Consider the following 25,499-nt stretch of genomic DNA (forward strand, 5'->3'; position numbering starts at 1 on the left):
GGGCAAAGGTGCCCACAGATGGTCCTGGGGAGCATGCCTGGGAGGGACTCACCCGTTTCAGCCTTGAGCAGCTGAGCTGTGGGGAGGGCCGGGAGAGACAGCAGGCTGGGTGGCTGCCCCTCACCTCTCTCCACAGCTCCTAACAAGGGCTCTGGCTTGCATCAGGTCACCACGGGGGCCATTTTGAGTTGTGCTGTACATTGAGATGCTGTTATCATTACACCAACCTGTGGAGACAGCCTGCCAGGGTCATCTGCGGTTGGGCACAGAGTCGGGGAGGTGCCACCGGCCCTACTCCTCCCCTGGGTACTCCATCTCGTGAAGGGGGTGAACAGGAGGTGTGGACTGAGGTCTGGGAGAGTGGAGCTGCCATTTCTGTATGCATCTGCCTCAGGCACTAAACCAGGAGATTCTGGAAACAGGACATGTGCTATTCCTACCTGGGCCCAAGTCTAGCCAGAAGCCAACAGAGCTGGGCCTGTAAGGGTCTCCCCTCGTTGGGGTGGTGTCAGCGTCCTTTTGTGCTCAGAGCAATGATTACTTAGACTTCCCCACCGACACCTCACCTCCTACTCCACAGGTGCAGGTGGGAAGCACACCTCAGGACCAAAGAATTGTCGGGTACATCACCTGTACACACCTGCACGCCCCGGAAGGTAGGGTCTGGTGGCCCGCACTTGTCTGGGGGTGGAGGATCTTTTCCCAGGGCCTGGCTGGGGCCTGGCTGCAGCTTCGTCATCGGGTCTCTGTGGTTCTGCTCCGTAGAAGACAGTGCCATCCGGTGCGAGCAGCTGGACATGCTTCTGGAATGGCTGGCTGACTTCCGAAAATCTACCTCCTCGTCCAGCACAGCCAACCCCGAGGAGCTGGTGGCGTTTGACATCGTCTGTGGAGATTTGAACTTTGACAACTGCTCCTCCGGTGAGGCTGGGCTCCTCCCCATCCAGGTTGGCTACTAGGGGAGAGTGGGGGCTCCAGTCACAGCTAGCAACACAGGCAGCTCGAAGAACTTCCTGCTCCTTGTGAGCATGTGGGTGGAATGTTAGCAAGACTACAATTTCTCTGCCCCCTAGAAATCCTGGAATGAGAAGCACCCACACTCTGCCTAGAAAGCTCAGAAGCCTCCTTGCTGGAGACAAGATGCCCTAAAAACGAACCTGTGAAGGGAAGGCTTGGAGCCTCTGAAATTCAGCTTAAGGACGAGTTAGCTAATACACTCACCAAGTCTTTATTCAGCCCTTACTTTGCACCAGGCATAATTCTAAAGGTTGGTCATGGGCCAACTGTGCCATTTAAGTCTCATAACAACCCCAAGAGTGAGCACTGTGTTTATCCTTATGGTATGGAAGAGTAAGCTGAGATCTCGAGAGGTGGAGTAACTAGTCCAAGGTCACACAGCCAGGGACGTGGTGGGACTGGGAACTGAACCCTGCAAATCATGCCTTAAACCATTAGACTCAAAGTTCATCATGGGTGAAATTTCAAACAATTGATTTAAATATCTGATCTGTGAATCTGATGATCATGCTCATCCCAGGGACCTCCTGGGAACTGGGGCAGCTCTGAGCTTCCCCCAAGCCTGGGCTCACGTGCTCCTTCCACTCTGGCCAGAGCCTCAGCAGAAATGGAGGACGGTTGGGCGGCATGGCCCTAACCCTCAGGGTGCACAGGGTGGTGCCTTCACCTGCTGACAGCTGTTTCTTCACGGCCAGGAAGGCATCCCAAAGGTGGCAACTCAGAGGTTTGTGAGGAGAAAGGTGCCCACCATGTAACACATCCCCCCTACTGCAGCCCTGTGGCCCCTCATTTGTCACATGCCTGACACCAGCTCCAAATGCTGGGTGCTCCTCAGATCTTCCTGAGTGAGGGTGGGGACCCAGCCCATATAGGAAGAGGCTGTCAGGAGGGGTTTCATCCAATCAGGCCCACTCATGACCTGTCCTTCCTCTCCGGGGTCTCAGAAAGGCCCTCTAGCTTCACGAGTTAGAGGACAAACGGGAACGCAGGGTGGGTCACTTCCCCCTCTGAGCCCGCCTCTCCCCCTCCCTGCAGACGACAAGTTGGAGCAGCAGCACTCCCTGTTTACACGCTACAAGGACCCCTGCCGCCTGGGGCCTGGCGAGGAGAAGCCATGGGCAATTGGTGAGCTGGCGCTGGGGACAGGCAATGTGGGTAGAGGGGAACTGGGGCAGGCGAGGAGCACTGTCAGGTTCTGAGCCCACCATGCTAAGACCTGACACTGCACCAAGCCTGGGATCCCCACGTGCTTCCTACAGGGACCTCCAGGACTTGCTCCCAAGACCCCGATGCTGGGGGATTTGGGACACCCGGGCTGGCAGATGCCTCCTGGAGGCTGGCTGGGTCCTACCTGCAGTGACTGCTCTCACCCCTTGTCCCCAGGTACCATGCTGGACCAGGATGGCATCAACGATGAGGATGTGAGCTCCCCTGACAATCTACAAAAGTAAGCTCCCCGCTGTGGTGGGGCCAGGCGCGCCGGGTTCTGGGCTGAGCACCCAGCCCTGACTCAGCTGTGGGGAGATGGCTATAATCAGAGCAGAGGAGAGAAGGAAGCCCAGGAGAGCCTCAGGGACAGAGCTGGGTGGGTGGAGGCCCTGGAGGCATTCTTGCCGGAGGGGTCGGCCTTACGGAGAAGCCCCAAAGTAGGCCTGGGGTCCTGAGGCGGTGTTTCCTACACCTGCAGTCCTGGCTCACTCTACAAGAGCCAGTCCAATCCCAAACCGTCTGCCTTGGGAGCCTGACTTGGGGCCCGGCCAAGCACAGGAAAAGGGACCAGGATTTTCCAGGGCAAGGCTCTCGGCTGCCCAAGAGCCTCGGGGATGACACCTGCTCCAGGGAGCCCAGCAACTGCTCGCCACCCATTAGGCAAATAAAAACACAAGCAAAGCTAACATACTAGTAAGCCAGTTATTTTCAAAGTAGAGACAACTCCATTGCAACCAAACTTCATTCTTGAACCCAATGACACTTCCATAAAGGACACGTTCGAGAAGCCAGCGGCAGAGCCAATTTATAATTCAGAGCCCGAGACTGCACAGAGTCACGGCAATGGCTCCTTGCAGCTAATTTGAGCCAATTAATTAGATTACAGACTAAATTTGAAACATCATCCTATGCCGAGAAAATTATCTTTTTATGAGCTGATGATTAAAAAATGACTATCAGTAACTCGCAGATCACTGATGCTGGAATTAATTATCAAAGGCAAAGGACAGTAATGGATTATATTTCTGAGAGATACCAATGTTCTGCATTCATTAGTATTATTTATCTCAATGCTGATAACGACCTTATAGAAACCCATGTTTGCTGGCTGTGCCTGTCCAGGTGCCCCTTTTACCCATCCAGGGTCTCTCAGTGGCTGCCACTCTGCCCCTGACATCGGCCTGCACCTGCCTCTGCGACAGTCTCCCATGGAGGCTCCTCCCCACAGGTGCTCAGACTCTGCAGGAAACCTGGCAGGACAGATGGCAGACAGGGAGTCAGGAGACCCGGATTCAGGGTGTTAACACCCCACCCGAGCATCCTGGTCTCCCTGTAGAACCTTGGCTAGCTCTTAAGCACCCATGTCATTTTCCTTCCTCTGAGGAACAGGATGATAGTCACATCCCGTTATTACTTTCTTGGCACTCCTGGTCCCCTGGTCCTGGGGCCCACAGCAATCATTCTTGTATCAGAGGAAATGGAAGCTCTGAGGTTTGGGCCCACAGCAATCATTCTTGTATCAGAGGAAATGGAAGCTCTGAGGTTTGGCACAGCTGCTCAGGGACAGACTGACACTAGAGTCCAGTCCTGGGATGGGGCCTGGGTGCTTCCCTAGCTCCCCACCACCCCCTGAACCTGAAACAAGCCATGGGGTTCTGGGGTCTTCCCGAGAAGGGTCCCTGAGGTTCACTGTAAAGACCAAGTTCCCCCAAATGGGACCCTACTGGCTCAGAGCAGAACCCTGTTATGCAGAGGGGACAGGCAGTTCTGTCCCCGACTCAGGTAGTCTCTGGGCTGCACAGGGTCCAAGCTGTAGCCACAGCCAAACTCCCAGTTCAGAAAGAGGAAGCGAGTGCTGGCCAGCCCGAGGAAGACATGGGGCATTCCAGGATAGTTTCAGTCAGGAACGTGCAGCCTCAGACTCAGTTTCCCTCCATCCTTTTTGGTGCCCACAAGGAAGAAAGCTGTTAAACACAGGGGTGTGGTCTGACCTGCTTCTCTCGGGATGAGAACCTGGCTCCACACTCAGGACTTGGGGCCTGGGGCAGGGGCAGGGGCTCAGCTTGCCTCCTGTTTGCATGAGCAGGGTCTTGGAGAGTGAGGAGGGACGCCGGGAGTACCTCGCCTTCCCCACCAGCAAGAGCTCGGGGGCGGGCCAGAAGGGACGCAAGGATGTGCTGAAGGGCAACGGCAGGCGCATCGACTACATGCTGTATGCAGAGGAGGGGCTGTGCCCGGACTGGAAGGCTGTGAGTCTGGGGTCGGGCAGCCAGGCCATGCCCATAGAGAGGGGACCCTGAGCCCTGTACCCCTCAACAGCACTGAGCTCGCCTCTGAAAGTGAGACCTGCCAGTCCAAGAGACCTTTGGGGCCCTCGGGATCCTCCCACCCCTCTGCCCTTCAGAAGACCCGCCAGCCCCAGCCCAGAACCCACCCTTGCCTCTGCATGGTGTCCTTTGCGTCTAATCAGGATGCTTCTCTTCCCCCAACCCCAGGAGGTGGAAGAATTCAGTTTCATCACCCAGCTGTCCGGCCTGACCGACCACCTCCCGGTAGCCATGCGGTTGATGGTGTCTACGGGGGATGAGGAGGCATAGACCAGCCAAGTCATCACAGCAGCCTGGCCTCTGCTAGTCCTTTGAGCCAAAGCCCCTTTCTGGCCATGTCCCCTCCAGCAGCAGTGCCTTGGAGAGGGCAGGGGCTGGGGGAGCCGAGGTCATCCCTGGGTGAGCTGCAACCAGCGCTGCCCTGTACCTCTGGGCACCAGCTGCGAACAGGAGTCAGGTCAGCTCGAGGAGCCCTAGCTACCCAACCAGTGCCATTCTTTCAAAACGTGATTTTCTACAAATCTACAGCACAACCTAGTTTGTAACCCGTGGGTTAGTAAGAGAACCGGGTTTCTGTACTCTTTGTATCTTTTCTCAAGCTTCGTCCAGGGTTCATTATTTCTGTCTGCTGCCATGTTGTCTCGCATGCCTGCACCCTCGCATGCACGCTGCCCGCATGCCATGTGCCACACCATAGTCACTCAGACCCCTTGCTCAGGCCTCACCCAAGGCCAAACTCCAAACACAATCAGAACCAGCCAAAGAAGCATTCCTGGGCACAGGGCCGCCAGTGCGCTGCCTGCAGCTGGGTCGGCTCATGAGCAGGGACCGTGAGGGCTGTGTCCAGTCACCACAAGCCTGGGCTCTTCCCCGGGTCTTGCATTCAAGGGCGATTACATTTTAAAAAGAAAAACAGGAAGAGTCAAGACCAGGAACAACCCTTCACGTTAGAGGGTCTGCAAACTGCAAGGGAGAACGCTGCTCTTCCTGAGACAGGCGCCCCTCCTGGCCCGGGACCCACTCTAAGTGGAAACCGGAGGCTGAGGAGAGAGCACCACTTCTACAGGGAGAGGGGAGCTCCCGGATACAGCGGAAAGGGCGCTGCTGGTTTTGAAAACGATAAATGTATAGCTTCTCTTCTGCCAAAACCAACACCTCCTCTTTCTGCCTGATCCCGTCTCTCCTCCAGACACCCTTCCGGTTTGGGACCAATCCTTCCCTGGGGACTGTCCTCACCCATATGCTGGAGGAGCTCAGGAACTGTCCACCTGCCTCTGGGTAGGGCTGCAGCTCTGTCCCCCAGACCCACCCTCAAAAGTGACCCTGGGGCCCTAGTGCAGAGGACGACCTGTCCCCCACCCACCAGTGTGCAGGCTGCGGGTGGCAAGGTCAGGGGCCACTGCTTGCACAGGGCAAGGAGTGGTACTGGTTGGCATCCAGGCACAGAGATGCCCACTCTGCCACTAGGTACCCAGGGCCAGCCCCAGGCACCCAGGCACCGGGCGTGGCAAAGCCTATAGGTGAGGCCTGCAGCTCATCACCCCATGGCAGCACTGCCTCCGCCCACCTGCCTTTACACACACCTGGGGACGCTCCCTACAGTCACACAGAGAAGGCTGTGTCCATTTCCAGGTGTGAGGCTCCCCCGGCTCAGGGGACTGTTCTTGACAACCCCCACTTGTCTCCCCTTCTCATAGCACCCTGACCTGTGCCCACCTAGCTTGAAGCCAGCTTTGCCCAGCAAGGCTGGGGAGCATACTAGGACCCTCTGGTGTCGGTGCGCTGACACTGTGCCTTGTCACCCACTGAGCTGCAAGAGGGACCAAGAGGGGTCCAAGCAGCCAGCCAGAGGTCAGGTCCTGTGCTGGGAGAGGACAAGCTATATACCCACCTGGCCAGGACAGTGGCAGAGCTGAGGGCTTCAATACTTCCCAGCCCTGCCCCTGGGGTCCAGAGCCACGAGGGGCTACTCACCGCTGAGGACACAGTCCCACCTGAGCTCTGCTGTGCCCCTCCTCCAAGGGCCTGGCTTTCAGTCTTAGCCAGGCTTTGTGGGGTCAGAGGGCCCCTCACTCCCAGGAGCATCCAGGAATCTACTCACACAGGCAGGGTCCTACTAGGCAGGCACAATGCCTAGGTGGTGGGGCCTGAGCCAAGGACCCCAGGCTGCAGCTTGGCAGTGTACCCGGGAGCGCAGGGGAGACAGGCGAAGGCTCCTGAAGCAGAGAAACCTCATGGCGCCCAGCCCTCAGAGGGGCTGCCTCCCTCCCAGGGCAGCTGGATGGGGGCCACTGTGCAGGGGCACATGCTTCTCTCTCTTCTCACAGGGCGGCCTTAGGCAAGTCATACCTCCCTGTGCCTCAGTCACTTCCTGTCCTAACAAGGTCGCCTCTACAGCCGGCCCTGGTGTACCACCTCCCAGCTCCCCTAGCAACTCCCTCAAGTGGCCACAGTACCGAGGCCGCCATCACCCAACCACATGTTTCTTGAAGCCTGTGGACTCCAGGGGCCGTGCACAAGCCAGACTTTTCCATTTTAATTTTTAAAAAGGAAAGAAAAGAAACATTGCCAGGATCTCATATTGTGTGTTTGGCCTGGGGGGGGGGCAGACAGAGGGGTTACCCAAATCCCCAATCAAGGTCCCACACCTGCCCGGGGCCCAGCCTCCTCCAGAGAAGCCAGGAGGCAGGGTCAGCTTGGGAAGGAAATGGTCATTTTCATTTGTCCAAACCACCTTAAGTTTTAAGTATGAATATTAATCTTGATGCTTTTTAACTATTGTATTAACTTGCTGAGATTTAGAAATACTGTTTTAAAAAAGAAAAAAAAAGACTTTTTTAATTTCTGTATTTTTTTCTGTATTGTATCCTCATGGGACATTAGGGGTTTTATATGGTAAGCACACGTAAGGTTTTGGTAAAAACATTATCAAATATATATCCAGACGATTCTTCCCTAGAAGAAAAACAATCTTTCACCTGATAAAATATTTTGAAAAGAGAGGTGTTTTTCTCCTTTACTGGTGCTGAAAGGAAGGATGGATCACAAGGAGAAAATAAAACTGTGAGGCTCAAGGCTGGTGTTCTCCACTTATTTGAGCAACAAGCTGGGGCCGGACCCAAGCTGGGGCAGGTGGTAAACAGCAAAAGGGCATTTTGAGGGTCAGTGGGAGAAGCAGTGTACTCATCTGCCCCAGACTTCTGCAAGAGGGGGGCACACGGAAAGGGTTGTACCTCCTGGCTCCCTCTCCTGGTGGCTGGTTTCCTGGATCTGCATCTCAGGAACTGCTTTGGAACAGCCTCCTCCCTGTCTTCTGAACAGCAGCCTGGTGTCCGTTGTCAGGTTTTGGTCCCCTGCTGGTGCTGCACACATAAGCCAGATGCTTAGGAATGCAGCTTGGTGACATTACCCATCGAGTGAAAGGGCCAGAAGCCGGTCCTCAGCCCGGCCATGAGTCAGCATCTCGGCCCCCGGAAGCTCCTCCTCCTAGCCAGAGCCAGGCAGACGTCCCGGTGCACTGGCCAGGCTGGCGACCACCACGGGCAGCCCAGCCGCCTCAGCACATGAGGCCCAGAAAAGTGGTTCTGAAGCCTTAGAGCTTTCTGAGCACATCAGAACCACTGCAGAGTGGGCTCTCTGCCCCCTCCTCGGCTTCACATTCAGCCAGCAGCCCATGCTGCCTGCCACACCTGGCGCGAGGAGCCAGCAGTGTGAAAATGAAAAAGGGAAGAGGTCTCCATACCCAGAAACTGAGCTGGGGCCTGAAAGGAGAGGCACCTTCAACTTCCTTCCCAGAAAGCCACACCATTCAGAGCCCGGAGCCTCTGGGGCCACTTTATTTCTTAAGTGAGGGTCAGTGCTCATCACCCAGGGTATCTGAGAGTGTGAAATCCATGGTGACATCTCCAGTGAGGGGTTGGAACTCCACAGTGTAGCTGACTGTCTGCGGGCCTCCCAGAGGTGCTTTGGGGTCCAGCATGGTGCTGAAGAAGTACACGGCCTGCTTGCAGTGTGGGTTCCAGCAACAGTATCCCTGCAGCAGGAGAAGCAGAAGGCGGTGAGAGTGGCCAGCAACTAAGCCCTCTTCTGGCCAGCCTCCCCTGCTTAAAGCTCGAGGTGGGAAGCTACTGCTCAGACCAGGTTCCCACCTGGCTGACCATGCCCCAGGAATACCCAGAGCACCGTGGTGGTGTGGGCCCCCCAACAGCACCGCTCTCAGGGTCAGCCACTCTGGGCCCATGTGCACAGCAGTACCTTGTCCTCTGCAGGCTTCAGCAGGCCAGTGCTGATGGTGCTGTCCGGGGTCAGGTGGTATTCCATCCACAGGACAGCCCCGTGGCTCCTCCCAGGCCTGGGGGCGGGGGATATTTGGTCAAACAGAAACAGCACCACAAGAGATAGATGAGCATGGCCATGGCTCCCCTCTGCTTTCCAGAAACCTCTGCTCTTCCCCACTTCCACCTGCCCAGTCAGGAGGCTCTTGACACTCTGCCTGACTAAAAGCCACTCAGTAAAATGCTGAACAAGAAGAGCCACAACCCAAAGCCCCCCTCACTCCTCACAGCCCGGCCACGTATTCAGGTAAGCCTGGGGCAGGGCAGGGCTGCCACAGGACCAGCCTCCTTAGCCTGCAGTCACAGAAAGGCTTGGTCCAGAGGCTCAGAGCACAGCCCTGGCACCGCATGCTGGAAGAACCCTCCCTGATACCCTGGATGGCAGGCCCGATGGTCTCTGCCTGCCTCCCGTCATCAGAGGAGCCCCAAAGGGCCCTGGGCTCAGGGATCCACCCAGGGGCACTTCCTCTGGGAGCAGCAGCTCCTCCCATGAAGGGAGCTGGAGCTGGGTGGGCCTGACCCTGCCTCACAATGAGTGCCCTCACCAATTCCTAACCTGCTTTAGTTCCCAGGAGAAAAATGGTCCAATGGGTAACCATAGCAACCAAATTCACATTTCTCTGCAGCTGTGATCCAACATGCTGTTAGCTCAAAGGGAGCCTGAGATGCGGAGGGAAAAGCAAAGACCACTTTGGCACTGCCTCCTACCCAGAGGCTGTGGGGACCCTCTATACACTCAGGGCCACTTTAGACCAAGAAGGGCAAGGCTGAGACAAGGAAGGCCAAGTGGTTAGCCACATGGGCAGTAACTGCTAGACAGAAAGCAGGCACTCCCCACCTCCTTATTTCCTTCCAACACTCCCACCCAGGAGCCAACACTCACCTCCTCAGCTCGATGGAGCCCTCAGCACGGACAGACTGCGGGGGGACTGGCTGCTGAAAATCAAAGGTCAGGATCTGCTGCGGCTCGGAGAGGCTGCGGCACGGGTACTCCCACAGTGGATGGGGCTCAGCCTCCTTGCTCTCCCTAAAGTCCAAGGCATGCTGAGAAGGGAAGGAGATTCGAGGCTCTGCAGAGACTGGGCCAGGCTGCCCACGGGGTAAGGGGCTCATGTCCCCACCTCCAGGGTCCATGCCAGTGGCCCCTCGCCTCCATGGACCAGTCCCTCAGGGTAAATGCCACAGTCTCATGGGGCAGTCGGTCCTCACAGACCACTGGCTTCTCTGTTCCCTGTGCCATTCATGAGCTGTCTCCCCAGCAAGTCACGTCACCTCTCTAAGCCTCATTTTCTCCCTTTTTAAAATGGGATGACACTGCTTATCTCACAAGCTACTTTGAGGACCAAATGTCTACACTGACGACACCTGGTGCTTGGACACTCGCCTGTTAGGTGGCCCTTACTAAGCACTACAGCTGACAGATCAGCCCCACGTGAGGATCCCGTCTAGACAACGCAGAGACAAGCAACCATGGTGCCCGAGGAGCACTGACCTCCTGCAGAGACAGGGCTGGGCAAGAGAGCTGCCTGGAGTGGGGACCTCGGAGTTGCCTCCTAAGGTCACACAGGAGTTGGCTGCAAGGAGAGTGGACAAAACTGAGGAGAGAGCAGGCCTAGCAGCAGGGGTCAGTGACTCTGAAGGGGTGACTCTGCAGGGGGAGGGGACAGGGAGCCTCACAGGTTTTCCCACAGGGGGTAGATAGGGCCAGACTCAGGATCTACAGGTTTATTTGAGCTCCAAGTGGGGAATGGTTGAGTGGGGGAGGCAGGAGGCTACATGGTCACAGACGAGAGGAAGTGGCCCAGACCAGAGCAGCAGCAGGGAAAGAAAACTGGTTTTGGGGCTCACTGATGACCTGATGGTTACGGAACCTGATGACCAAGTGCAAGTGAAGGTGAGGACTTGCGTGGGAGGACGCCCAGGCCCTGAGCCCAGTGTCAGGCACCCGGGTATGAAGTGGTGGCAGGCCGAGGATGGGAGCCCTGGGAGAAGCCAGGCTGGGGATGGGGAAAGAGCATGTGAATTTGGAAGCATCAAGGTCAGAGGCCTGAGGACATCTCAGTGGAGAGTCCACTGCTCTTAGCTATTTGGTCTGAGCTCAGGACAAATGCAAACATTAGCCTGCAACAGAGAGGGGGCAGGGACTGGTAAGGACAGGGGCCTGAGGGAGACCTAGAACACATGACAGCTTAGGGGATGGAAAGGAAGGAAGAGGCCAAGAAGGAGCCTAAGAAGTGGTCAGAGGAGGCTAGAGTGTGCGGGGACACAGCACAAAGGAGATTTCTAGAAGCATGGAACAGTCAGTGGTTAACTGTGGAGGGGCAGGTAAGATGCAAACGGAAAATATCTGGTAGATTTATTTACTTCAAAAAATATATTTATGTGAACAATCCACAATCATTGTAGAAAAATGTGAACAGAGCCCTGGCCGGGTGGCTGTTAGAGCATTGTCCCCTACACCAAAAGGTTTTGGTTCAATTCCCAGTCAGGGCACATACCTAGGTTGTGGGTTCAATCCCTGAGCAGGGCGTGTATGGGAGGCAACTGATTCTGATTCAGGGGTTACAGCACGGGGCCAAGAATGGCTTAGTACTAGACCCTGAGACACAATGGCTCTCAGACTAATGCTCATGACGAACCAAGCAGAATAGATACACCTGCCCCCAACAGAAGAGCTCTCTGCACGCTGCTCACACTGCCCAACCCATGTCTCTCCACAGAAGCCAGACGTCCTTGTCAGAGGCCTGTGGTGATGTGGAGGGGGTGGGAGGAACACTGTGGGTGGGAGCTGCAGCCCCATATACCTTAATCATGTCATCCATGATGTGCACATCAAAGCCTTCACAGTCGCCACAGGGACTCCGGATCCGCCACAGGTCCTACGAGGAAGGCACAATCTTCACTGACACCCACCTGCCAGGGAACTCTGACGTCTGCACCCACCAGGGCCTCAGGGAAGTGTGGCAACAAGATAAGGAGGGTCAGTAAGATCAAGCTGGGGTGGCCCCAGCCCCAAACCTTAGGCACATCGTGCTGTTTTCACATGCCTGAAAGAGACACCCAAGGTTGGGGGCCTAGAAGAGACCCCCCAAAATTGAGGACAGTTCTGTGACATGACCCCAAGTCCTCTCCCACAAGGAGACAACTGGCCAGAGCTACTGGGCTGGGGTTTCTTGCTCTCTGTCCATCCTGAGCACCATTTTCTTCAGGAAGAAATCTATAAGGCTCTGTACCAATAAACAGAGCGTGAGAACAACAGGAGGGAGGGGACCAGAAGCCTCAGATCAGTCAACTTTGTGTCCTGTCTCCTGGATTTTTGCCTGGAGACGAGCATCGCTCTCCACATTCCTTCTTTGGCCATGAATACCAGAATTCATGTGGAAATCTCATCGGTAAACAAATAACACAGAAGAAATACCCAGAAAGTAAGGGATGGGGTCACTTGGCTACCAATGGACAAAGCCACTCTTATCAAAGAAGTATCAAATGAGGTTCATTCGACATTTCGGGTTAAAAGCATTTTAAAATCCTTTTAATAAAAATGCCTTTCCCAAAATGACTTTGTGACTGTGGCTCTGCTGTGATGAGAAAATTAAAATGAAGCTTTTCAATTTTTCCTCACATAAAGGTGACTCTCCCATCTCAAAGGGCTTTTAACAAGTGCAGCGTTGACTCTTAATGAGAGCAGAGCAAGCTGCACAGCACGTCTTCTGAAACTCTTCATTTCTATATTTTAATTATTCTGATAAGCCATATTGTACAATGACAACACATAGCCAATTCCATTTCATATGTCAAATTACTGCATTTTAAAAAAGACAGGCATCTTCTATTCAGCCCGGCAGGTGCTGAAACGGAAAAGCAGAGGCCAAATCACACAGACCTGAGGACCACCATCTACACCCAAGTCTTTGCAAGAAAGCAAGGTACCCCTGTCCCATCTGCAAAAAACCTCTGGGTGGCCTACCCTGAACTCCACGACCACAGCGTGCAGCGAAGCAGCCTGGGGCATCACCACAGCGCCAGGCCCCAAGTGCTGGTCCAGGGCAGTCCGCACATACCAGAAGTACAGATTGTGCCATGGCAACAGGCTGGTGGTAAAGAACGGCTCACCCAGCAGGAGAGAGACCTGGAGATCAGAGTGAGAAGCAGAACCAAGACATCAGAAGGACTCTTCTGAAAAGAAACACAGGTCACAAGTTTCACGGGTACATGGAAGTAACAGGCCATTCATTTGCTCACTCACTCAGTTAACAAAGAAGTATGCCAGGTCTGCACCTGCCCATGAAGATACAGAGATGAAAAACAGAAACAAGCCCCACCCTCATGAGTGCTGAATGGAAGAGGGAGCAGGTGAGGCTGGGACTGTCCTCGCGGAGGACGACAGGCTTTGACAGATGCGTGGAAGGGGCATGTGGAGGACCTCAGAGGTAAGAGCATCAGGAAGGGCCTCCAGGATGGCCCTGTACATCTCCATCAAAGCTTATCTTGACAATTTATTTTCAGTGTTCATCATTCTCTCTCACGAGGCTCTGAGCACCACGAAATGCTAAAATGGGGACATTGGCAGCATAGTAACCCCAGCACTGAACAAAGCGCCTGGCCCACAGCAGATGGTCAGTACACACGTACTGAGTGAATGAAGCAGACATGAAACACATGAGTAGGAGTCCAAAAATGCAAGGGAGAGGAGACTCCAGACAGTGGACGGACAGAGGCACATACGGTGGGAGAGGAGGCCCTCTCGGGAGCTCACCAGATGAGCACACAGGGCAGGATGATAAAGGGTGAGGCCAGAGAGGTGGAGAGGAGCCAGGTCACCCAAAGGCAAGTGATGACAGGTTCAGGGGCCTGGACTGTGCCGAGGAGGCAAGAGGGGGCCACTAACCCTTTAATCAGAGAAGGGGTGTGTTTTAGAAAGAGCCCGCTGACATCCAAGAAGCCTATGAGGACACCACCTGCAGGAGGGGACCTGGGTGAGTACTATAAGGAGTGGGGAGTGTGCAAAAGGGAGACCAAGGCGTGGCAGATGCTGAAGAGACAGGGCACCAGTCCAAGATGATGTCAGGGTTTCTGGCTGAGGTGACGGAGATGCAGAAGGAAGACACTGAAGATAGGAAAGTGTTGGTCCTGAGTGCTCCCCACACCCCAGCATCGGGAACAAGGCAAGAATGCCCCGCTCACCACTTCTATTCACCACTCCAGTGACCTGGAATCTAGCTAGTGCACCATGTCAATGGCTTACAGAGTTTAAACGCCTTTTTAATCCTCATCAATGAGGGGGGGAAAAGAGCAACTTGTATATGAATGTTCATAGCAGCGTAGTAGCCAAAAAAGTAGAAACAACCCAAATGTCCATCAACTGATAAACAGAAAAACAAAATGTGGTATTCCCCATTCCATACAATGGACTATTACCCAGCAGTAAAAAGAAATGAAGTATTGGTTTATGCTACAACGTGTATGAATCTTGAAATAAGCCCATCATAAAGGGACCACGTATCGCCTGACTCCATTTACATGAAATGTCCAGAAATGACCATTGATACAGACAAAAAGTACATTAGTGGTTGCCTAGGGCTGGGAGGATTGGTGGCAAATGGGGAGTGACTGCTAATGGGCAAGGGGTCTCCTTTTGGGGGATAAAAACGTTCTAAAGTTGATTGGGGTGAATGTTGCACAATCTTATCACTTAAGTGTGTGTTTTAAATGGGTCATAAATTGTTATTTTTTAAAAAGGCATAGGAGGAAATGGAAAAAAGATGTGAGTAGATATTTCACTAAATAAGACATAGAAGAGCAAATGAGCACATGAAAATGTGTTCAACATCATTAGGCATTAGGCAAACACATATCAAAATCATGAGACATCACTGCACAGCCATTAAGTGACCATAATAAAAACAATAGACAACAAGTGTTTATAAAGATACAGAGAAACTGGGACCCTCATACATGACTGGGGATGTAAAATGGTACAGCCACTTTGGACAAGTTTGGCAGTTTCTTAAAAAGTTAAAACAAAAATACCTCATGACCCACCAATTCCAAGCCTAGGCAGCTACCTAAGAGACTGAAAACATGTATCCTCACAAAGACTTAGGTACCAGTGTTCACAGCAGCGCTGAAACAGCCAAACCCTGGAAACAATACAAATACCCACAACAAGTGAATGGATACACAAACTGTGGCAGAGTCATACAACAGGGTACCAATCAGAATTAAAAAGGAACAAAATACTGCCCTGGCCAGTATGGCTTCGTCGTTAGAGCCTCAGCCCGCACACCAAAGGGTGGTGGGTTCAATCCCTAGTCAAGGGTATGTACCTGGGTTGCAGGTTCCATCCCCAGTCCTGGTCAGGGCAAATGCAGGAGGCAAACCAATTGATGTATATCTCTCACATCGATGCCTTTCTTTCTTTTTCTCTCTCTCTCTCTCTCTCTCTCTCTCTCTCTCTCTCTCTCTCTCTCTTCCCTTCCTTTTCTCCCTTCCACTCTCTCTAAAAATCAAAGCAAAAAAAATCCTCAGGTAAGGATTATCAACAAAAAAGAGAACAAAATACTGACACATTCTACAATATGGATGAACCTCAAAGACATGCCCAGTGAAAGAAGCCCAACAGAGAAGACCATATATAGTATTATTCCACTTATATGAAATGCCCAGAAAAGACAAGTTTATAGACAAAAAACAGATCAGTGGTTGCCTGGGGCTGGGGGCTGGGTGAAGAAAATGTTGTAAAACTAGATTATGTGATAGTTGTACAACTCTATAAATTTACTTTAAAAAAATCATTAAATTGTACTCTTAAAATGGGTTGATTTGATGGTATGTCAATTATATCCCAAAAAATCTGTTTAAAAAGTTGGTAAGAAAGATGACAGGTTCCAGCTTTAAGGGCCTGTGGGACATGTGAGGAAAGACACCCAGGTGACACGTGGAGACACAACATTTGTCCCTCACAGATTCCCATGTGGAAATGGATGTTATCACTGGAGAGGAGTCACAGAGATGATAGATAAGGAGGGAGCACCAAGAACTTCCCAGGGAAGGATCAAGTGAAGGAAGAGAGGCCCACAAAGAACTGAGAGGAAGGAACTGGAAAAAGAAGAAGAAAACCTAGAAAAGGCAGTCTCTTAAAACCCTAAGAAGAAGTGTGTTAAGGAGAAAGGGCCCTGGGTTGTCAGGTTCCAGGGGCCTGTGAGAGGAAGCATGCAGGAGACTGTGTTTAGTTACTAAGAGGTTACTAAGAGGTGGGAGGCGCGCGCTGGGGACAAAGGCCGACTGACTGCGGCGGGAGGTGAACAGGAAGGCGAAGCGCACAGGAGAGCTGTGAAGGAACAGGAAGGAGGACACCGTGTGCTGCTGTTATTCCCAGCAGAGCCGGCTGCCCTCACTTCAGGGAGCAGAGATTAGCCAGAGTTCAGAGCACTGCAAGTATCTGCTCAGCGGGCATCTCTGCCTCCCCTCCTCTCACCCTCCACAGTGGCCACTTCCTAGCTGGTGAGTTCCACAAGGGACCCTCCATGAGGCTGGAGAAGAGAGGGGACAGCTCGGGCCATCGAGTGCTGTGCCCCTACTGTGAACTCTCGTTACTCACTTTTTTACCCTCCAAATCTGCAGATGTTAATAATTCAGGCCGTTTCTCTATTACATTAATTTTATCTTCCAAGTGGTTAGCCTTGAAGATCTTAAAGATAAAACAACAAAAGTATTATTTTTGTCCAGAAAAAAACATCTCAACGTTGCTTTTTCTGTCTGCAGCTTTCTGGCCAATTAGTTCCAGAGCACCACTTTTATGTGCTTTGTGGAAATTCTCCCCTCCAGGGCATCCTACACACCAGGGATGAGATCACTAACAAAATGCAACAGAAAAAGAAATTTCTCTCTCAGGCACATCAACAGGACTTAGCAATAGGCCTGCAGTTCTGGTGGAGGTGGGTTCTCCTTCAGAGAGGAAAGCAAAACCAATCACTGGCCAGGAGGAGAAAACCATCACGGAACCAACCAGACAGGCCAACCCGTGAGCAATGACTCCCTGGGCACTGGCGTCCCAGAAACAAATCATAGGAAGAATTTAATTTTTTAATTTCAAGTGAGGAGAAAAGCTTACACTTCTTTAGCCAGAAAACAAAACCAAGTCTATGCATCTGTTTCTAATCAATGACAGCCCTAGAAGACTTCCAGGCCAGACTGGAGCAAGCAGACTGATGCTGCTTCTCCCCGTGCCCCTGGTACCCACACTACTTCAAAGCAGAAGTGCCAGACTTGGGAAGGCAGCACCGCAGGTCCCCTCATTATTTCAGTAACAACAATTATCACTTACCTTTTTCATCAGTCTATGAGAAGCTGCTGAACTCTCTATTGTAAGTACCTAGAGAGAATAATATGCTATTAGTGTAGGAGAGTCACTTAACAGAGAACAAAATTAAAGATTAAAATGGGGCGAAATCATTCCCAGGCTGAAGACACCACCTAACCACCTCCACCTGTGCTCATTACCCGCTGGACAGCGCCCATGCTCCGCACTGACCCTAGAGCAAGGTGGCAGCTGTCAGCGGAGCTGCAGGTATAGGTCAGTGTTGTAGCCTGACTCCTGCCGGCACACGGAGGCAATAAACCCATAACTCTGAACCAAGCATGCTATACAGATGGTAGCTGCACCTGCAAAGGGCTCTAGTTACAGAACTGTGTACTCAGACCACACGGCACCCTAACTCAATAGCTGCGTTCAGGAAGCTAAGTGAACAGCACACATCCAGTACCTGCTCTGCCCCAAGGTAATGCGCCAGCATGGAGAGCAGACTGCCATCGCTGACACACAGGCAAATACTGTCTGGCTTCAGCACCTGCCAGAAAAGAGCAACTTCAGCACAAGTTTTCTTACAGTATGTCAAGAAATTCTTGTTGGTAAACTGACAGATCCCACTGACCTGCTCGATCTTTTTGTGTTCCTACACCATGTGGCAGCCAGTCCCCATCCTCCAACACCTCCACCTCACTCACCTCTCCCAACCCAGACCCTGAGATCAGGAGGCTGTCCTAGAAGGCCCACTTGAAGGCCTGCCCCATTTTCCACTGGTCACCTCCCAGTCCACGATGACAGGCCTCTGTCACAGCACAGATAGCTGTGAGCCTGCTGAGTGACTCCCCAAAGACAGGGATTCCTTCATAGGGCACAGATCTAAGAGAAACTTAGGATGGTTAGGTTCCTCGCTACACCAAAATGCATGCATGAACACACATACTTCTGCATACTACTCCAAGGAGTCAAGAGACACCCCTCCAAATCCCGTGTGTGGTCCCCAGGTAAGAGGCTCCTGCTATAGGCAGCAGGGAGCAAAGGCTTTCAGGGAGGAAAGTTACATGGCCAGATTTACATTTTAGAAAATTTCAGAAAGGAGGCAGCAGATGAAAGGAAGAATGGGTGGCTGGGTCCACTGGGATCACCCACAGGAATTGCTGGTGGGTGACCACAAAGGCAAAGTTCCAAGGGGACAAAGGCAGGGGCCAACGGGAAGCTGTCAGCTGGAGGCTCTCATGGGTGAGCAGAGAACAAGCCCCCAGGAAGTCCCAGAACAGGCTCAGGCTCACCGGAGCACCCACCCGGAAGGAGCTGGCTGAAGTCACTCTACAGACCAGGGAGCACAGAAAGCAAAAGCAACAAATGAGCTGGGACCCACGGGACAATCTCCTTCTTGCCCACAAGCACCCAAGAGGCTAGACACATACCGTCCTCAGGGCCTGGGCATATTGATCAGTTCTGTGCTGATCATTGATTTCTCCAAACCGAGGCCGGTTCCAGAGCAGGTGAGCCTGGCAGTCGCACACGGGCCGTGCTGGGTGGATTCTCCCATTCTTTTTGGGGCTGGGCCAACAAATGAACAGACACAGAGTGATGAGTGTGACCTGCTAGACACCAGCGAGCATGAAAACATGGCACAGGGACCTGCCCCAGAAAAATTAAGATGGGCCTCAGAGGACACACCCACAGTCCTTTCCTAGATTGGTGCTAGGCTCTGGCTCTCAAGGAGGCATTACAGGTTGGAGGGCCCTCTAACTCAAGATTCTCATACATGTCTGTTCCAGGTAGGGGCCCCACAATGGGCACAACCTCTTATGAGTACATGCAACAGGTGCTGACACATCCAATCACAGACTTTTGCTCTTATCTTATTCTATTCAGATATAAATGTGCCCACTCATGCCTCTATAATTCCCAATTATAGACACATAATGTCTATAAAAGGGGAATTTACATAAATGCGCAGTGTCACAGGCCCAGTGCCCACCCCTCGAGGCTCGGGGTATACCTGGTCCTCTGAAGGCTGTACCACACACAGTAGTCATCGTGGTGGGCTACCAGGCAGAGGGCTGAGCCCTGGACCACAGGCTCCTCTTGTGGCAGGAAGTACACACACTGCATCCAGTGGTCCCGCCACTGAAATAGGAAACGAAGAATCAGCAGTCACTAGCCGCAACAAGAGCAACGCTTCTAATCCAGGAGTCAAAACCCAAGCCACAAATCAGTTTGCAGGGAGACCACAGTGTGGACAACAGATAGCTACTGTGGCCAAAGAGATAAAGAAGAAAATTCTCAAGTCAGAAAGGCTAATGGCTGGAAAGCTTGCTGGAACACTACTGGCTTTAGGGAGACAAAATGTGGTTTAGGGCAGCCGTCTTCAAGAAGGGCTCAGGGTCGGAGACTCCTGACCCTCTTTTGTGGGGGTGGGGGCCTGGAGGAGGAAGGCAGAGAGGAAGGGAGACAGAAAAAAAGCAAATATGGCAAATGTTAACAATTGTAAATTTAAGTAAAAGCCACATTAGTGCTCATGTTCACTTATTCTGTGAATTTAAAATTTTTCAAAATAAAAAGTTGGGGAAATAGTACAGGGAGGTTTTATTTTATTCTTTTGAATTAAATAGTTTTTAAAGATGTGGAAAACTCTAAATTGTGAAACTATTTACAATGATTGAGAGTCAACCTTTTAATAAGCTTTGTTGATCTTTTTGATACAACAACAACAAAACAAAGAAAAGAGAAGAGAAGACTCAAAACCTCTTAGAATCTCTATAGGAACAGCCAAAATGAAAACTTTCTAAGAGACTGAACCAGTTTAATAAATTTTTTAAATGGAAAAAAAAAAAAGAAAGAAAGAAAAGGAGAAAAAAGAAAAGAGCTGCCCTGGCCTGTGTGGCTCAGGTGGTTGAATGTCATCCTGTGTACCTACAGGCTGCCCGTTCGGTTCCTGGTCAGGGCACATGCTGGGGTTGCAGGCTCAATCCCCAGTCGGAGGCATGCAGGAGGCAGCCAATTGATGTTCGGCTCTTACACTGAAGTTTCTCTCTCTCTCCCTCTCCCTTCCTCTCTCTCTAAAAACCAATAAACTATTCTTTAAAAATAAAAAAGTAAGAAAAGAAAAAAAGCTATAGTTATGTAAAAATGCTTGTTACAGAATTATTTAAACTCACAAAAACTGGGATCAACCCAAATGTGCAACAGTTCAGAAATGGATAATTCCTTAGGCAGAAACTCGCAGACATTTAAAATTATGAATATGAAGACGATGGTGCAGCAGAAAAATACAAAAATTAGTCTGACAAAAACCCATGCATGTGGAAAGGGTGGAAAGAAAGGGAATTCTTTTGGATGGAAGGCCTACAAGTAACTTAATTCATTTTTGTTCTATATAATGATGTTTATATAGAACAAAATTATTCTTATAATCGTTAAGCCTCTTTTTTTAAAAAAGAAATAACTGTCCTAAACAGTGGGTGCCTGGCTCAACTCTGATGAGACGACTGCTGCACACTCCATACCAGGACCACGCCACACCCTACCCACTCTTAGATGTAACTAAAAAGCAGGTGAATGGCATTCCCTGTAGCTAAGATGTCTATTTGACAGAAAAGCTAACAAATGAAAATCTAACCAGATACATTCTGGAAAAAATAAACAATAACAGGAGGAAAAAAATAGGTTCACTAAAAGCTATTGTTCTTTCCCTACTATGCAAATTGATCCTAAGACAAAAGAAGCCTTTCCCTCACCCCTCGGTGTTCCCTCGGCGCTTCCCTGTCACTGTGCCCTTCCCACACACCAGCCTTCCAGGTCCTAATGCTAAAGAACTGCTGACAACCCACTGTCTAAGGTGAGACAGGCTGAATAGATTTCAGATCAAGAACAGTTTAGTGAAGTCAGGAGGGAGATTCATTAGCAGCTCCTCTAATTCCTAACAGCCCAAAGTCACTGCCGGTGGAGAAAGGACACAAGCCGCACAGTCAGGAGACGTGGGGACAAGCACCCACCACTGCTGCCTGAACACAGGCCCTGCTCCAAGCACGGGGCCAGGCTGAGTCTTGGTTTGGACATTCTGTGGTTCCAGCAGGTCTTACATGAGGATCCATGTAATTTTGCAACATCACACTCCTAGAGAGGAACAAAGCAGTCTAGTGCCAATCTCAACTCTGTGGAATTCACACACACTCAGCATGCAGAGGACAAAGGCTATAGAAGAGGGAAGTTCACACCCACTGCCTGGATACATGCCTGCCTGCCTGGGACAGGGGCCTGGAAGACAGTTTGCAGAGGGAAGCTCACAAGGCCAAGGGAACTGGCCACAATCCCACAGCAGTCATAACCTTTCGGCCTAAGCAGTAATTCAAGGAGCAAGAGGGGGCTGCTAGGCCTTCCCTAAGTCACCTGCGTATACCTAGAGCCAATCAAAACAAAGCCAGTGTCCCACAAGTAGTAACAGAAGGAGGGACATAGAGGAAGGTACTCAGCATCTCCCAGGTAGAAAGGGAAGCTCTGATTCCTCAGCTCTGAAGCACCTTCCCCACTTTCCCTCTGAGTGTGTATGTAGAGGGGCTGATATAACACATGCACATGAGAGAAAATTCAAAAGATATAAAAGGGTCATGGAGTGAAAAAAAAAAAGTTTCCTTTCCACCCCTCATCTTCAGCCCTCTTCCCAGAAGTAACTATTTTTACTGATTTCTATAAACTCTTCCAAAGATACCTTTACAGTCACATACCACAGACACTTATCCACATATATCCTCATTTTTAATAACACCAATGTTGGCATACCACATACTGCTCTGAACCTCTACTTTTGCTTCACTTAACAATATATCCTGGAGATTGTTCCACAACAGCGAGCTGCCTCATTCACTGAATGTAGGATAATGGATTAGCCAGTCCTCTACTGGTGCCCTCTGGGGTGTTCCACTCTTTTAAATCAGGGCTGTAGACCATCCTGGCACACACATCACTCTACTCATATGCATATCTATCCAGAGCCTAAATGTCTAGAAATGGCATTACTTTCCATCGTGAGGAACTGGGCCTGAGTGCCAGGGATGCCCCACCAATCACTTCCTGCTACTCCTCACAGCTCCACCACAGTGCGCTGCCCCACTTTTTGAATTTTATTCACTAACAGGTAAAAAATGGTATTTCACTGCAGTTTAAATCTTCATTGCTTTTTTTTTTTTTAATATATTTTATTGATTTTTTTACAGAGAGGAAGAGAGAGGGATAGAGAGTTAGAAACATCGATGAGAGAGAAACATCGATCAGCTGCCTCTTGCACACCCCCTACTGGGGATGTGCCCGCAACCAAGGTACATGCCCTTGACTGGAATCGAACCTGGGACCCTTGAGTCCGCAGGCCGACGCTCTATCCACTGAGCCAAACCGGTTTTGGCGTCTTCATTGCTTTTATAAGTGAAGCTGACCAGCTTTTCACATGTTAAGGAGTACTCTGTATTACCTTTTCTGTAATTCATGTCTTCCACCCACTTTCAATTGACCTGGGAAAGGTAGATTTTGAGACCAAGAAAATGAGTCTGTAGGTAAGCTGTAGTTCTCTATTTCAAGTTGATCTGATGGGAGAGCCAGCATAGTAGCTTCCCTACAGTTCAGGGTGTCCACTAATGCTGACCATGAACTTGGCCTGAGAGATCTATCTTTTTTACATATATATATGTGAGTGTGTGTGTGTCTATATGTATATGTATGTGTGTGTGTGTGTGTGTGTGTGTGTATATATCCTCCTATATAATAAAGAGGTAATATGCAAATTGACTGTCACACCCTCACAAGATGGCTGCCTTCGACCAGGCCAGCAGAGGGGTTAGTGAGAGATGACCAAATGACTGAACAGCAGGCTGTGTGGGGCAACCAGGTTGGCAGGGGGGCCGTGAGGGGCAACCAGGCTGGCAGGGGGGGGCAGTTGGAGGCGATTAGGTTGGCAGAGGGAGGCAGTGAGGGGCGACTAAGCTGGTGGGGGGGAAGTTGGGGGCAACCAGGCCAGGGGGGGGCAGTTAGGGGTGACCAGGCCGGTGGGGGGGCAGTTAGGGGTGATCAGGCCAGCACGCAGAGGCCTGATCAGGCCAGCAGGGGGCGGGCAGTTAGGGGCAATCAGGCAGGCAGGCGGGTGAGTGATTAGGAGCCAGTGGTCCAGGATTGTGAGAGGGATGTCCCGGATTGGAGAGAGTGCAGGCTGGGCTGAGGGGGACCTCCTCCACCCCCTGTGCACGAATTTTGTGTACCGGGCCTCTAGTGTGTGTGTGTGTGTGTGTGTGTGTGTGTGTGTGTGTGTGTATTTTTTTATTGACTTCAGAGAGAGGAAAGGAGAAGGGGAGAGAGATAGAAACATTAATGACAAGAGAGAGTCATTGATCGACTGCCTCCACTGGGGACTGAGCCCGCAACCTGGGCATGTGCCTTGACTGGGAATCAAATCGTGAACTCCTGTTTCATAGGTCAATGCTCAAACATTGAGCCACACCGGCAGGGCAACAGCCTTTCTTTAAAACAACAACAACAACAACTCTTCTTTGACACTGACTCTGCCACAGTCCCCTCTGGCTCTAAATTCTGGTGAATCTAAGGGTCAACATGCTATTTTCCCACAACAAAAAGTGGACACATTTCCTGATTTACATGAAAACATGCTCAGCTCCTACTCTTACCTGGAGCTCCTGTGGGTCTGTGTGTGCCCAGAAGGGGGCCATGGTGCACTTGATCTTCCCTTCAGGGTCCATTTCAATGTCCCACCAGGAGAGAACCACTTGAGCTTGGCCAGATGCCAGAGGTTCAAACTGCCTGCTATAGCAGGCTGCTGAGCTACTGACTTGCTTGCTGAAGTCCACACTGTGGAAGAATATTCAGGCACTTAAACATATTTTAAGCTCACACACTCCATTTTTAAGTTTTTATGGTGACCTCAACAGCAATGAGACTTGTTTGCAATGGACTCCTGACTTCAGAGGCAGGTGACATCAGCTGGGTTCCTTTCCACTCAAAAAGAACTTCCAAAGACCCCATTCCACCAAATGTCTCAAAGTACCATCAACCCAGATTGCTCCTTGGTACCTGAACATAGGCAGCACATCGCTGAGAACAGTGAAGTCAGTGGGTGAGACCTGGTTCAGCTGAATGTCATAGACAGAGGGTGCACCAGGGCACCTCTCCAGTTCCGAGGGGGGGACGATGACCTGCTCTCCAAGGCTGGTCTGAACTCGGATAGGAAAGAGCTTGTTCCATGACCACATCCTTCTGGACTCCACCAGTTGCGCATAGACGATTGCTCTGTGAGGCACTGCCTCACAATCATCCTAAGTTTGTGTTAAAAATAAAAAAATAAAGTAAGTAAAACAGGCACACTGACCCACAATAATTCCAACTGAACAACAGAGGGTTATTCCTTCATATTAGGCTAGTTTAGTAACATCTAACACCTTTCCAGCATAGCCAACTATTTTCAGCACAATGCCCTTGGGAGAGAAAAAAAAGAAAGTAGATTTGAAAAAGGATTACACGTTATGCCTACAATGATTTATGTCATCAGATAAGTTCGTAGCTATCTGACACTCTTAAATACTTCAAAAATAAACCTTAATTGTCATCATGCTGATTAACTCCCACACAGACTTGGAAGAAAGAGTCGAAGTCTCCCTGCACTAATTCTGACACTGGGCTCAGAGCTTCCCTCAGTGCAGCTCTTGCCCAGACACCAGAACCTTCTTATCACACAACCAATGGACAAGTGTCCACCCTCAAGTAACCTGACTCCTGGCCTTGGGCACTGCCGACCACTCTCCTCGCCCAGTTTTCCTCCTACCTCATTCATCGCCACCCTCTACACACCAGGCACTAGGAGCCCAGCTGAAAACAGGATACTCACAGCAGCTAGCACAAGGAAATGCCAAGCACAGGGATTCTCTACCTCAGCTCTTAGTGACCTCTTAGGCCAGAAGATCCTTTGTTGCAGGATCTTTTTTTTCTCTCCCAAGGGCATTGTAGAATGTTTAGCAATATTCCTGGACTCACCCACAAGATAATAGTTGCACCACCATCCCATCACCCCCATTGTGACACTAAAAATGTCTCCAGACATGGCTCTGGATGAGAAACACTGCTTTAGCTGGATTCTTGTGCCCCGTGCCCACCCTCACAGAGGGGCCTCCCCAGAGACCTGGTCTGGACCACCTTCTTTCTCCCTCCACATAAAAGAGTAACTAACCTCAACCACTCCATCTTCATTTACCAAATACCATTTACCAAAGGCCTCTTGGTCCTTTCTTCCTGGCTGACCCTCAG

The 25,499-nt window shown here is 51.1% G+C and overlaps 2 protein-coding genes across 6 annotated transcripts in view; one reads left to right on the plus strand and one right to left on the minus strand.

The window, feature by feature from the left end:
* Positions 1-8,226, plus strand: part of SMPD3 (sphingomyelin phosphodiesterase 3) — a 78,892-nt gene extending 70,666 nt beyond the window's left edge. The window contains exons 4-9 of the mRNA XM_079799680.1: positions 581-656; positions 766-921; positions 2,053-2,142; positions 2,401-2,464; positions 4,313-4,475; positions 4,722-8,226. Coding sequence (XP_079655806.1) covers positions 581-656; positions 766-921; positions 2,053-2,142; positions 2,401-2,464; positions 4,313-4,475; positions 4,722-4,823 — 651 coding nt within the window. The 3' untranslated portion in view covers positions 4,824-8,226. The remainder of the gene's footprint in view (positions 1-580; positions 657-765; positions 922-2,052; positions 2,143-2,400; positions 2,465-4,312; positions 4,476-4,721) is intronic.
* A 142-nt stretch (positions 8,227-8,368) lies between these two features.
* PRMT7 (protein arginine methyltransferase 7) overlaps positions 8,369-25,499 on the minus strand; it is a 40,868-nt gene continuing 23,737 nt past the window's right edge. For all 5 annotated transcript variants that reach the window (XM_079799675.1, XM_079799676.1, XM_079799674.1 and 2 more), the window contains exons 7-18: positions 24,273-24,514; positions 23,870-24,050; positions 19,201-19,328; positions 18,620-18,755; positions 17,653-17,736; positions 17,214-17,261; positions 16,488-16,577; positions 12,855-13,016; positions 11,692-11,766; positions 9,771-9,931; positions 8,808-8,904; positions 8,369-8,586 (exon numbers count right to left, since the gene is read on the minus strand). In XM_079799675.1, the coding sequence (XP_079655801.1) occupies positions 8,407-8,586; positions 8,808-8,904; positions 9,771-9,931; positions 11,692-11,766; positions 12,855-13,016; positions 16,488-16,577; positions 17,214-17,261; positions 17,653-17,736; positions 18,620-18,755; positions 19,201-19,328; positions 23,870-24,050; positions 24,273-24,514 (1,584 nt within the window). In that variant the 3' untranslated portion in view covers positions 8,369-8,406. The remainder of the gene's footprint in view (positions 8,587-8,807; positions 8,905-9,770; positions 9,932-11,691; positions 11,767-12,854; positions 13,017-16,487; positions 16,578-17,213; positions 17,262-17,652; positions 17,737-18,619; positions 18,756-19,200; positions 19,329-23,869; positions 24,051-24,272; positions 24,515-25,499) is intronic.

Source organism: Cnephaeus nilssonii (genome assembly GCF_951640355.1).
Source record: "Cnephaeus nilssonii genome assembly, chromosome: 20".
NCBI lineage: Eukaryota > Metazoa > Chordata > Mammalia > Chiroptera > Vespertilionidae > Cnephaeus > Cnephaeus nilssonii.